The sequence below is a fragment of the Lupinus angustifolius genome, chromosome LG08 (assembly GCF_001865875.1).
Source record: "Lupinus angustifolius cultivar Tanjil chromosome LG08, LupAngTanjil_v1.0, whole genome shotgun sequence".
Taxonomy (NCBI): domain Eukaryota; kingdom Viridiplantae; phylum Streptophyta; class Magnoliopsida; order Fabales; family Fabaceae; genus Lupinus; species Lupinus angustifolius.
In genome coordinates, this window is record NC_032016.1 from 17,805,106 (window position 1) to 17,820,330 (window position 15,225).

Here is a 15,225-nt window from a genome sequence, read left to right on the forward strand (position 1 = left end):
AGGTTTGCTCATGACCGTGGTAGAAGAATCTGATTGAGGCTCGTGACCGATGATTTCTTACCAAGACATCAGGCTTGTGATCGAGGATTTCTGACTGAGACATCAAGCTCGTGACTGAGGATTTCTGGCAGAGGCATTGGGCCAAGATCGAGGCACATGACCGAGTCAGCATTGGGATATGATCGAGGCTTATTTGCGCATAAGCTAAACACTTGGTGCGCATCATGGCGCAGCAGCATAACATCTTGGTGCTTTGGCGTAGCGCCAAGCTTGTTTTGTGGTGCATCAAGATGCACCTCCTAGCCTATATCCTGACCCATGATTGGTGCATCAACTTTGTTATAGGCATAAGCACATCTCTAGGATTGACTTTAGCAGCAAAGTTATTTTCACATGTGTTAAATGTGATTATTGTTTTAGTTAATTTAATTAGTTAAAGTTTGTTATCTTGTTTGTTTCACAAGCAACTTAGTTTATATTGGATAAATAGATGCTTTCACCCTTGTAATCTTCAACATTGATTCAATCCATTTTATACAATACAAAGTATTCTTCTTCCTCATGAATTCTAATAAAAATAAACTAATGCCACAAGCCATTGATTAAGAATATAATAGTACTAAATGTGTATTAAAAATGATGCATCTAAGACTTTAAAAACTCAAGCGCTATACTTTCCAATGCATACTTTCTATGTTTAGTTACCTGAAAGAATATTGTTATGATGACAATCATTACGAGAATTGTAATTTTTTCCAGATTAACTTAGAAGTCGAGATTATTGTTTTCTACACACACAAAAAACTAAATAATTCAACGAAAGGGTGATTTACACTTGTAGGAAGTAAGAAAAAAGTGTTTTTTACTCTTTTATGTTTCAATGATAAAACTTGAACTTTACACTTAAGTAAATAAATACTAAACTCTATGAAAATACTATATACATTAATAGTATAAGAATTTTTATACTATAAACGTGTTATTTATAGGTTAATTATTACTACTCTTACATTAAACTAATATACATATAATAAATAAATGATATGTTGACTATATAAAAAAACTTTATTTTAGTAATGCATATAGAAAAATAAAACTATCAAATGAATTATTGATGCGAAAGTACACAAGCTGAATTATCAACAGACTGAAAGTGCCCAAACTGTAACCCAAAGAGTTTGATTTTTAATTTTATGTATATTTAATTAATAATTATATAAATTAATTAATTTATTAATTGAAGAAATATCTAAGTCATTAATAGATAACTAAAAATAATAATATTATATGTTATTTAACAAATTTCTATTAAGTCTACAATAAGTTTTGCTAATTAACTCTAATTCAATTAGCTAACGATATAATTATTATTACAACTACATTTACAAGAGTAAGCTACATACTTAGAAATAGAAGCTATTAATTAACTCATAACTGCAACCTAATTTTGCAGAAAAAAATAACACCATGATCCGCTCGAAATTGACTATTTAGTCTCATCACTACCTTTGTTTATATTTAATTTTCTATTAAGGTTGTAATGCACAAATTAAAAAGTGCAACTAAATTTTTATTTTAATAAATTTGTGTAATATTTTCATAATTTATCCTTTATTTATCTATAATAATTATTGTAATTTATTTTGAAAAATTATCTCTTTTATGAATTAAGTAGTGTTGGAGACAAGAAAGCTAGAAGGCGTGTAGCAGAGAAGAAGATGAAGTTGAGTGAACAAGAATTGAAAGAATTAGAGAGTAAGAGAAAAAGAATTTGATTGAAATTATATTTCTTATGTAACTAACATAACTACATCATTGTTATTTATAGTAACAAATTACTAACTAACCAAACTAACTTTCTATTTAAAGTACATTACTTAAAACTCTTCAACACTACCCCTTAGTTCATGTATCTCTCACAAACAAACAACATTCAACAATTTCCTTAGAATTCTAAACCTTTCTACCCTTAGTGACTTAGTCATAATATTTGCAACTTGGACTTCTGTTTTGCAGTATTTCAAAGTGATCTTTCCTTTTCCAACTTGGTCTCTTAGGAAGTGGTATTTCCTCTCCATGTACTACTGGATTCTTTGCAAGGTTGATAGCTGACTTATTATCCACCTACGACTCCACTGTTCCATCAAAGCCAACCTCCCATTCTTCAAGCATCAAAATCAACCACATTGCTTGGCATGTTGCATTACAAGCTGAGATGTATTCAGCCTCGCAGGTAGACAAGGCTACCACTTCTTATTTCTTAGAACATCAGGAGATTGCAGATCCAGACAACATGAGGACATAGCCCATGGTACTTTTTCTTTCCAATTGATCTCCACTTCAATCAGAATCAGAGTAGGCTAAGAGTTGCAACCTATTTGTTCTTGTTTGATTCGAGAATAACACTCCAAATTCAGATGTTCCTTTCAGGTATCTAAGGATTCTTTTAGCTGCAATCAAGTGTGATCTTCTTGGGTTGCTCATGAATCTGCTCACCAATCCAACACTATAATTGATCTTTGGCCTAGTGTTGCATATGAATCTTAGACATCCAACAATCTGCCTAAACATGGTATTGTCAACTGCAGGTTCATGCTCATACTTATCTAGTTTTAAGTTTCCTTCTGCCGGTGTTTCTGCAGCATTGCAATTCTGCATATTGAATTTGTTCAGGATATCATTAATATACCTTTTCTGATGCATTAGAATTCCATTTTCAACCTGCTTAAACTCAATCCCAAGAAAGTATGCTAAAATCCCCATATCAGTCATTTCAAACTCTATTTTTAATTTCACATTCACCTCTTCAATGCCTCTTGAGTTATTTCTAGTGACGAGTAGAGCATCCACATACAAACAGATGATGAAAATGTCACACTTGTTTGGACTGTTGACATACACATCAGGCTCCACATCACACTTCTTGAACCCTGAATAAGAGAAAAAGGCATCAATTCTCTTATTCCAAGCTCTTGGAGCTTGTCTGAGACCATACAAAGCTTTCCTTAGTTTGTAGACTTTGTCTTCATACCCTTTTATCACAAATCCTCGAGGTTGATTGACATACACTGTCTCCTCAAGTGGACCATTAAGGAAGACAAATTTTACAAATAGCTGCACATTTGCCACTTGTTTCTACTTGCCAATGCCACAATCACTCTAACTGTCTCCAATCTTGCAACATGAGCAAACACTTCTGAGAAGTCAATCCCCTCCATTTGCATAAATCCTTTCGCCACAAGTCTGGCCTTATGTTTTGCTATGGTGCCATCAGGATTCATTTTAGTTTTAAAGACCCATATTACTGCAATAGGAGTCTTATCTGTTGGAAGTTGCACCAATTCCCATGTCTTGTTTTTGTTGATTGATCTTAGCTCCTCTTGCATAGCCTCATTCCAAACCTAATTGCTTACTACTTCATCAACTAAAATGGGCTCTACATATCCAAATAGTGCCATAAGTTGTACTAGTTCTCCTTCACTATTAATAGTATCATCACGTGAGATCAAGCAGTCCCTTAATCTGGCAGGTAAGTTTCTGGTTCGTGAAGGTTGAGTCAACTATCTCACCTTGTTCTACCATATGAGGCTCATTTTGAGCCTCACTTTCACTGACTATTAGAGGCTCATCACTACCATAATAATATTTCCATTTAACAAGTACTTGTCCACTTGGTATTGATCCTTGGCCTTTTGTCTTTCAGGATCTTGACTCAATGATGTGCACATCTCTACTCAGCATCACTTGGTTTGTTCTTGGATTGAGCAGCTTATATGACCCAGTTGGGTGATATCCAATAAATACCATTGCCCCACTCTTGTCATCTAATTTCCTCCTCTTTTGGTCAGGAATGTATTTGTAGCATAGAGCTCCAAAAATTATAAAGTGTCTTACTGATGGTTTGACCCCTGTTCATACCTCTTCAAGAACCTTGTATGTCAGTTTCTTTGTTGGGCAATGATTCAAAACATATGCTGCAGTTGTTACAGCTTCACCTAAAGGCCTTATGGCAAGTCTTTACTCCTAAGCATGCTCCTTACCATGTTCATGATTGTCCTATTTCTCCTTTCAGCAACCCTATTATGTTGAGGTGTATATGGTGTTGTAACTTCATGTATGATCCCATTTTGCTTGCAGAATTCTTCAAATTCTCTTCAAGTGAACTCACCCCCTCCATCCGTCCTTAGGATTCTGAGTGATTTTTCATACTTCTTTTCAACCATGTATTTGAAGAGTTTGAAGGTGGCAAAAACATCACTTTTTGCTTTGATCAAGTATAGCCAAAGCTTCCTACTGAAGTCATCTACGAATGTGAGAAGATATTTGTTTCCACCAAGAGAGGGAACCTCCAAAGGTCCACATACATCTGAGTATACAACATGCAGTATGCTATTTGCTCTTGATGTAGTGAATTTGTTGAAAGAAAATCTTGATTGCTTGCTAACTATGCAACTATCATATACTCTTTTGGGTATTTGTATTGAAGGCAAACCAAGAACCAATTTTTCGATGCATGAGATTAAGGTCTTTGAAGTTAAGATGACCTAGTCTCATGTGCCATAGACATGTCTCTCATCCAAGATTTCAGTGTTGAAGCATTGTGACTCAATTGCATTGAGATTCACTTGAAAGGTCCTATTCTGAGTAAATGGTGCCCTCAGAATTTTTCTTTATGCATTGTCAAGAACCTTCATGTACCCATTCCGCATGCTCACTGAGAAGCCTCTTTCAAGCAATTGTCCCAAGATGATGAGATTGTTTCTCATGTTAGGAACAAACAACACATTAATGATCATAGCTGTCTTTCCATCCTTTTTCTTTATTATTACATCTCATGTTCCTTCAACTTGAATGGACCTATTGTTAGCAAACCTGACCCTGCTCTTCTTGCTTGAGTCAAAATTAACAAGTCAATCTTTATGGCTTGTCATATGATTAGAACAACCAGAATCAATATATAAGATCTTTTCACCTTATCCTCTTGGCTTGTTGTCATCATTAATAGGAAATGATTGTCATCATCCTTGATTTCCATTTCTTCTTTCACCATATGAGCCTCATTATTGTGCATGTTGTGAGTGTCAAACTGTTTTGGAAGTGTTTGACATTCAGTAGAGAAGTGTCCAATTTTATTATAGTTGAAGCACTTGATTTTCTTTCTATCCAGCTCCCTTTTTCCACCTCTCCAAGCACTGAAACTTCCTCTCCTTGTGAAGCTTGTAGGCTTTTCTTAATCAGACCTTTCTTGTTCCATATTCATGTGTCTAGCATTGTAGTTTCCTTCTTTTCCTCGGTTTCTTAATCCATTTCTGCAATTGTAACTTCCTCTCTTGAAGGTTTGAGCTTGTAGTGCATGTTCAGATGGTTTTTCTGAGTTTCTCTCAATGAGCCTATGCTCATGAGCCTCAAGGGAACCTTGTAGATCTTCCACCCTTAGCTCTTCAAGTTTCTTAGACTCTTCAATTGCTACCACAATATGATCAAAGCAAGGAGATAGTGTCCTCAAGATCTTTTCTACAATATCTTGGTCAGGGATTAGTTCACCACATGCCTTCATGGCATTTGTGTGGGTGATGATCCTATTAAAGTATTGTGCTACTCTTTCTTGTGATTCCATCTGCATCAACTGATATTGCCTTCTCATAGTTTGCAATCTAACCTTCTTTAATTGCTATGCCCTTGTTACATTTCTCCAAGATTCCCCAATCTTCTTGTCAGCTTTTGGCTGCTGTGATCTTCTCAAAGTGGGCTTCATCCAAACATTGATGTATCAAACACATAGCCTTGCAATCCCTTCTTTTGTTCTCCTTGTAAGTGGCTCTTTATTGCTTTGTTGGTTTTGTAGTGAGATCTGGATACCCATCTTCAACAATTTCCATGATTTCTTGAAAACCCATAATTAAATTCATTTGAATGCTCCACTGATTCCAATTTTTCTATCAAGAACAGGAAGTATTGTTGTGAAGTTTGTGTTTGATTGTGCCATCGTTTTTTGGGTGAGAAGGGATCGAAAATAGGAGAAGAGGAAGGAGGATATGAGAAATGAAGGAAGTTTTGTTTGTGTAACCTCAGCTCTTGATACCAATTTGTTAGAGACAAGAAAGCTAGAAGGCATGTAGTAGAGAAGAAGATGAAGTTGAGTGAACATGAATTGAAAGAATTAGAGAGTAAGAGAAAAAGAATCTGAATGAAATTGTATTTTTTATGTAACTAACATAACTACATCATTGCTATTTATAGTAACCAGTTACTAACTAACCAAACTAACTTTCTATTTAAAGTACATGACTTAAAACTCTTCAACAAGTAGGGGACGAGTTGTAAAACAATCATTACTTTTACAATTTTTTTAAATTCAAATGGGTGATAAATAAAAACAAAATTGTTTTAGTAGATAGATAATTTAATTACGAAAGGAGTCACTAGTTTGTTAATATGTTCGTTCCTAACATTTTCAAAGCCTCGGGACGAATTAAAAGCAACATACCCTAATTTAAAAGAACATTTATTTTGATTAATAAAATAAGTTCCATATAAAAAATAATAGATTTACATCACAAAACATGTCAAAAAGTCAAAAACATATATTGAGCAAATGATCACCAGCAAAGAGTGACAAAGAAATCTATCAGTCAAGTGAGAATGATTGTCATATAAAAACTTTGAGAATCATAAATTTGGGCATATTACAATTTACATATGAATGATTATGATTAAAAGTTGATTATTTGTCACATGATCACTTTTTTAATTTTAATTGTTCAAATAAGATCTAATGATTCATATTAATTATTTTCATTTCTCACAATAACAAATATTTTCACTTCTATGACTTCATATATAATTAGATGTGTTGTTTTAAATTAAATCAGAATTTTAGTGTACATCGTAGGAAGACTGAAAATTATTATAGAATCAACAATATTAGAGAACCAGGAACATTGCTCAAGAAAATGTTGTTGGTTTGCTATATACCACAACATTTTTTTGAGTTATCAATGTTGTATATAGCAATTTCAACGATATTTTTTCGGGAAAACTATATTGATACTCCATTTTCTAAGTATTGTAGAATTTAACCTTACACTATAATGTATTCCTATGAACCATGTACTATCAAATTGTTATTTTAAGTGTTGTTGATTTGCAATTATGACTTAATGCATGTTTGATATGCATTAAAATTGTGAGATTATGCATGTTTGGCAACCAAATGAAATTATAAACTCCGTTTTTTTAAAATAAGTCAAAAGTAGAAGGTCCAAAATCATTGGTTGATTTATTTTTTGTTAGTTTATTTTTTTCAATTTTGCCACTTCTCATTTTACTCTATCATTGCTTTATCTCCCTCCTCATTTTTACTCATCTGCCAAGCTCCATAATTCTCCATATTATCTTCACCACCAAACTCCATAAAACTTGACATTTGTGTATTATTTAATTTAAGTTTAATAACTTCTTTTTAGTTGTGTGAAATGTTGTTTTCTAATATTGATATTGGTTTACTTATTGTATTTTATTTTAATATATTTTTTAGCTTTTGTTATACCATATGAAAAATTTAAAAATATATAGTAAAAATATATATGATGTTAAATATTAAAAAAATTATATTTAAAAAATAGTGTAAAAATAACCAAAATAATCATAACATAAACAAATAAATTTATAGTCTTTTATGTAATTTATTATGTAAAACACAATCTTTCTACCTTACTCAAACAAAACATATTAGTTTATATTCAGTGTTGTTAAGGTACTAAAACATAAACAGATTATAATGTTAACAGATTATAATATCATTATTTATAAACTGAACTAAAAACATAATTCATACCAAACTCAGTTTTAGTGTGTATTTTACTCTATTTTCAAGGTTTGTATTTTAAGGTAACGGTATATTTTAATATATTGGATAATAATCAAATCTGTCATCAGTACAATAAAAAATTATCTAACAATTGTCGTATTTTGTGATGATTTAATCACACAAAAATTAAATTACAGGTTTAATAATTGAAAACTTCAGCGGAATCTGTTATTGTCTAAAAGAAAATGAAGAATGCATATAATTTGAAATTAACTCAATTTTAAAATGAGAAAGCATTTTTTATAGATGATTTCAAAATGTCTTTCATTAATTATTGCAGTTTTAAATTCAGAAAAGTAAATGCCACTGACCATTCTGGTATTCTTTCAAATTGTTTAACACACAATAACATGCATATGTCTCAGACCCTTTTATATGGAAACATATATTGCTCTAAATCTTCTCTTTATTCACTGAATATGTACACAAGGAATATCTAAATGACAAATCTTAATTGTCAACATAAAGAGAGGAGCTCATGTACAAAAAAGGTGAGAATCTCATCATAACATTTGCCAACAATAACTTGCTTAGGCACATTGCTTGTCTTACAAAGCATGAAATTAAATTTGGGAAAAATAATATATGCACTGATAGTCTATGAATTTTATACACTATAATTATATCATTCATCTCATTATGTTGTATTGACTCGTGAAAGAAAATATTACAATTAAATGATAGACGATATATTCAATTTGTATAAACTATTATTCTGACAATGTATGAATATTATACTCATTAAAATTTTGCGATTTAGTTTTATTTTATGCCTCATTTGCTTCGCTGGCAGAGAGCTTCTCTAGCTGTATAGGACATATGCCTTGTGGAACTACTCAACGTAGCTGTAGGAAGAGAGAAGATACCTTACCCACTATCCCTAGTTCCCCACTATTTTGGTATTTTACAGCCAAGAAGATACCGCAATTAATTTTCTCCCCCCTCCCCCTCTCAATCATACACAATTTGTATTGGTTAATATTATATTATGTGAGAGGAAGGTATATTTAACATTGTTGTGAAACCTGTTTGCTAGTTCAACCGAAAAAAACAATGAACTAATTTCAATATCCATATAATACAATAATTATATTAGTTATGTAATAATATTGGTTAAAACTAGTTATATTAGTCAGTTTTCAATTAAATTGTATCGGTCATAATGTTTGATTTTCATTTAAAATTATTTTTTAATGAAAATAACTTAATTTTTACCAAAATATTGGTATGGAGAATCAAATACAAAACTACTATATTTGTTTATACTTTTAAAACATGTTTACCGCCAATTGCCCTTTGTTTTAACAAATGCTATAAATAAATGTAGGTACTGCATTCTTTATTAATTTTCAATAATAATGTTAATATAATATATATGTATATTTAATTTCATCGATATGCGATTTAATTATCAAATATCGGTTGAACCATTATATTACCATATCAATTTCCTCTCTAGTACAATATTGATAACACAAATACATAAGCTAGCAAAGCATGTTGTGCAATAAAATATAATAGGATCCAATGACATAATGCAATGCTAGTGGTGGTTGATTCCACAAATTATTTTTTCAAAGTTATGAAATTAAGGTTAGTTTATTAAGTTGCGATTAGTTGCAGGTGCGTTTAAATTGTGCTTACCACAAATATGCAAAAATAATAGTCAATGTAGTTGTTACGTGTAAAATTACCTTAATTCGTAAGGCCAATTTAAACACATTTCGATTCTAAATATTAACTTTATACATTTATACTTGGCATTTTGAAGAATTATTGTACTAATCCTATAAATTGAGTTTACATGACATTTCAAGACTAAAAAGAGCAAAAATGAGTAAGGATTGATGTCAAGAGACCAAATTTGACTTAAGGTCATATTCAGCTGACATGCACCCAACGCAGCAGTCGAGCCAAGCGCAATTGCAATGAGCGAAGATGATGCACCAAGCCTGAGTTGACTAGGTGAAGAGTTGAACCATACGAAGGGTTGCGCTTGGCCCACCTCACTCCATCAAGCAAAATGTTAAAATCGCAGATTGATAAAAAGAGATCGAAAAATGCTTTGAAGTGATCTGACTTACTGTTCACATATCATTTCAGCATAAATTATAATGTTTTCAATTTTCTTTAGTTTAGGTCGGAAGGAAGATATAAAAAGTAAATTAGAATGAACATCGAAGAACATGAGATTATACTTTACTAGTATCCAATATACAATGACATAATAAAGATGATTATTCTCATCCTATGAATTTCCCTCCACCTGTTCTTATCTATTTACCAATTCCGTGTATAAATAGATCAATCATTTAATTAATCAATTTTAAATCCCTTGACAAATTATTCAATCAATTATAATAAATTGGATGTTATAATGACTATTTCAATAAAATTGTTAGAATTAACATGTTACTAGATGATATGTTCTAGGTCTACTATAAATATCAAACTCTCATTCAAAAATATTCAAACCTTAAATCATGCATTGGATTGTCACACCAAACAAGCATTAGAAACAAGAGTAGACATGAAAAACAATAAAATAGTATTAAAAACATAAAATCATATTGGATATATCGAGTTTAAATAGTTACATATAATTCCAGATAGAAGAGGTTTAGCTCCTCATCCTCATGGAAACCAAAGCCTTATGTGTAGTAGACATTCTTCTTCTTCTAAGCAAGGTTGTAGAGAGTTAATTATGTGTGTTCTTCCTCCTCTCTCTTTTTTTATAACCCTCATGGTATCCCATTAATCCCGATTTCAGAGTCATTATCTTCAAATATTATGATTAGATTTATTTTATACTCTCATATTTATCCTCTTTTCAGCATATATTTATCTAATAATTCTGTTTAGATTTATCTTCTGCTTTCATGTCTATCATCTTTTCATCCATTGTATCTGGAATGATCTAAAAATTGATATTATAAGATTTGATCATTATTTAACTTAATGCATAGTATGAATGATATTTATGTAAACTTTTAGTGTCAAAAAATACTTAGTTATCCATATTATCTAAGATAATTTTCGTACTTAATAATATTTGAAAATTCTATTACTTGTCTATTTGATTCATAATCAAAGGAAAAACATTTTCTGCTCATCTCAAATTCAACTTTCATTAGATTTGAAACTATTTCACCAAATTTTTCATTAGTTGCCCAAACACAATATCACCAACATATGCTAGGAATATAATGAAATCTATATATAAGAATTTTGATCAATGAATTAGCCACTTATACCATGGGTGAGGTGCCTCTTTCAGCCCATACAAAGCATGGAAAAGCTTATAAAAATAATCTGGACTTTTTGTTAGAAATTCATAATTTGTAATTAAGGTGGACATCATGTATTTAATACAATTATATTGACTATTTATTTTGAGGTTACAAAACAAGTGGTTTAATTAATGACAATCTAAAAGACTTCTGAAAGTGATAATTGATATGAGCTTAATGAGTGAATACTCAAATTGTTGGCCTATAAGGGATAATGTAAACCCTATAATTATGTCCATCAAGACACTAAATCACAAATAGTTTTCATCTCTCCCAATCATAGAGAAAACGGACATCCCAAAAGGAATTAAGGATTTGGTTGAGGAAGGTCATCATACTAAAACTCTCTCAAAAAGTATATCAAATGAGTAGATCAGAGAACATGAATTCATGTATGACTTTGTATCTTTGTTTTATATTATGCGTGAGAGTATGAGATTTAAGATCATAGGATTGGTATCTCACCAATCATTAGAAAATATCTAACGAGTGGTATTAGAGTTTTAGGTTCTGAATTTTATGATTCGTCATTAAAGTTGTTTTTCCACTAATTTTTAAGAATCCTAATTTTTAAATTTGAGGATTTTTATGCTTCCGCTATTGGTTATGAAAATCGAATATTTATGAATAATGAGGATAACTTTCATGTGTTTCTCCTTATTTGAATCATGAGTAATTTGTATTATGAATCCTTGCAACATATGTTAAAGTATATATTCAGATTTGTGCATGATATTGCATTAACTTTGATGACTTTCTTATGCAATATGTATATTATATGTGCACTAATGTCTTTGTGTTGGATATTGACTTTTGTCACTTTACAATTTTGCAATTTGTTAAAGTATATGTATAAGATATGTTTTTATTTTATACATATACAGTCTGGAATTCATGACCATGTATATATCGTGAATTAAAATATACATATATACATATGTTATTGTTTCCAACTTGAGGTTGTTGTGATGTCTGGAATTACTGATTAAAGTTAATATATATATATATATAATGGTTATGATTAATGCTTAAAATTATATATAGTTTACTATGTTAGTGTGTGAAAGTGTATATATATAGTGTTACATATATGTTTTAAGATATGCATGATCATATTCGATTTGGAATTTTTTATAATGAATTGCATATATCTTTTTATGCTTTTCACTCTAGATCTAATTTGTATTTGGTTAAGATTGCATCCATTTTTATGTGTTGATATATATGTAATATATCTTTTTTGATTTGGAATTATATTGTGGGATTAGATTTGTTAATCATAAAAAGATACCAAATTTGAAGGTTGTAATTCCAAGATTATGTTTTTCTATAATGAACTCATATTGTTTACCTCTTGTCTGTTAATTATTTTTAAATTTAATTGATGTCATATATTGTCAGAGTAACCTCTATTGTAGATATTGATTAAAATTACACATATGAGTATGAGATTATTTATGCGAATTGTTTTCGGCTCAAATGAAGACACGATTTGGCCAAATAATAACATATATGTGATGATAAATATGTATCAATTATAAAAAAAAAATCCATGTGAATAATAGTCAATCCAAAGAAAGGCTATTGTTTGCATAACTAATTGTTAATATTGGATCATTATGTTGAGAGTATTACTTATAAATTAATTTCTTTGTCCAAAGAATATAAATTAATGATGTGTTTGGTATCTTCTGATGCGTCTATTATGTGAACATGTCTTGTTTTATATATATTAACTGACTTGTTTGTTTAAATGGTTGCAACACTTATGATTTGTTGCATTGGGTGGTGGCTGATTGCATTATTAAAGAGTTGTTATTATTGAAACATTGTTTTCATTTGGACAGTGTGTCATGTCATGTTTAGTCATGTATAAAATGATAATATTTTTTAAGGGAAAATTCAAAAGGATCATCACTGGAATTCGAAACTCAAATCCTTGTGACGAGAATTATGTAATACTGTCGATAGGCTATAGTATATAATATATGTTTTGGATTAAGTGATGAATCAAACTCAACTAAATGGTTTTTTCTTTTAGAAAAATTTGTTTGACATTTTATGTGAACCTATTAAACAAGAAGTCGTCAAAATGATATATTTTCTGTGAATTATTTATAATAAAAGTCAAATTCTATTGCGTATATGTATCCATGTGAGTATTAATTGGCCCAAAAAATATTATTATTTGGCCGAATTATATACACACATGTGATGATAAACATGTAATTATTATAAGGTTGCATATGTGAATGATAAATCAATTCCAATAAGAGTTTATTATTTGACATGTATTATAATAATGTTTGACCATTAAAAACAAAAGTATCATTAGTGATTGATATAAAATAGTGACCGGCCCAAAGGAATATTACTATTTGGCCCAAATTACAAATATACTTGTAGCAATAAATATGTGATAATCATATGACTTTACATGTGAATAGTAAGTTGGTCCAAAGAAATGTTTATTGTTTGACATGACTAATTATCAATGTTTGATTACTACGTTGAGTGTATCACTTTCAAGTTAAATATAATGTTGTGCTAGACAACTCGTGATGTGCCCCACCATTATTTGAATTTAAGTATTAAAGTTGAATGTGAGTTTAATTATAAGAATGGTTGCAATTTGTTTTGTTCTTTCACTAGTGCTACAAATATTTATGCTCAAACTAAGAACATCTCATTGCTGAATGGGACAAACTTTAAGGTCTATAAGGAAGTCGTAGAAATTATTCTCGGCTCTATGGATTTAGATCTGACACTTCAAATGGAGGAAAAACATTTCTACTCTAGAAATCCTTGATGAGGTTAAAATTGAGAAATTGGAACACTCTAACCGAATATATATAATGATCACGAAATGCTCTATTCTAGAAACGTTTTGGGGCTCTACTTCCAAGGATTAGAGTGCAAGAAAGTTCCTTGAATAAATAGAACCATACATTGCCAAAAATAAAAAGGTGGAGACGGATAGCCTTTCGGCTAAACTCATCTTCATGAAGTATAAAGCAAAAAGAGAACATAAAGGAGTACATTATGGAGATGTCTAATCTTGCATCAAAATTCAAGTCACTTAAGTTAGAGCTTGATGATGACTTGCTCGTGTACTTGGTTTTTATCTTGCTTCTTGTACACTTTGGGCAATTCAAAGTGAGTTATAACACTCAGAAGGGCAAATGAATGAGCTTATATCTCACTTTGTGAAGAGAAACAAAGACTGCAGAGAGATAAGACTGGAAGTACTCCTTTGATAATGACCTCTCAGAATAAGAAAAAAAGAACAATAATGATGCTATGAAAGGGCTATTTGTGTTTTTCATCAGAGAATGTGAAATTGTTTTGCAAAACACTATGTTACGCAAACCTAGCATGAAGGGTATTGTTGAGTGATTAAACCGAACTCTTAAGGATATAGTGAGAAGTATGGTTAGTCAATCTTCCATATCAGAGTCTCTTTAGGGGAGCTTTGAATACCACAACTTACATTCTTAATAAGGTGCCAAGTAAAGTAGTTAACAAAACCACATATGAGCTTTCGAGTAATAAAAGACCAAGCTTAAACCACTTGCGCATTTGGGGTTGTCCAGCTGAGGCACAACCTAATAGGTCGCATGAAAGAAAAATGGACTCAAGAACAGTTAGCTGCTACTATGTTGGCTATGTTGAACACTCTCGGGGCAATAAGTTTTATGATCCCACTTCAAGACTTTTTTTTAGACGGGAAATGCAAGATTTATTGAGGATGTCAATTTTGGGAAGGAAGAGAATATAAGGAATGTTATCTATGAGGAAGAACCTATCACTGATGGTGAACAAGTTCTTGTGCCTATTACCATTCAAGGAACAACATCGGTGATAGAAGATAATATTCATAATATTGTTTCTGACAATATTGCAGAACAAGACAACAATGAGGTTCTTCTTCAAGCATCTATACAACAAATTCAACAACCTCAAAATTAGAAGTGCCATTAAGGAGATCCATTAGAGAGAAGAGAAATGCAATTCCTGATGATTATATTGTATTCGTTTAAGAACATGAGAATGACATTGGGTTAA

The 15,225-nt window shown here is 31.0% G+C and overlaps 1 protein-coding gene across 1 annotated transcript; it reads right to left on the reverse strand.

The window, feature by feature from the left end:
• LOC109353952 (uncharacterized mitochondrial protein AtMg00810-like) lies at window positions 2,341-3,281 on the reverse strand. Its single transcript, XM_019596305.1, has 2 exons — window positions 3,140-3,281; window positions 2,341-2,930 (listed from the first exon to the last, which is right to left on the reverse strand). The coding sequence occupies exons 1-2, from the start codon at window positions 3,279-3,281 to the stop codon at window positions 2,341-2,343; spliced, it is 732 nt and encodes a 243-aa protein (XP_019451850.1).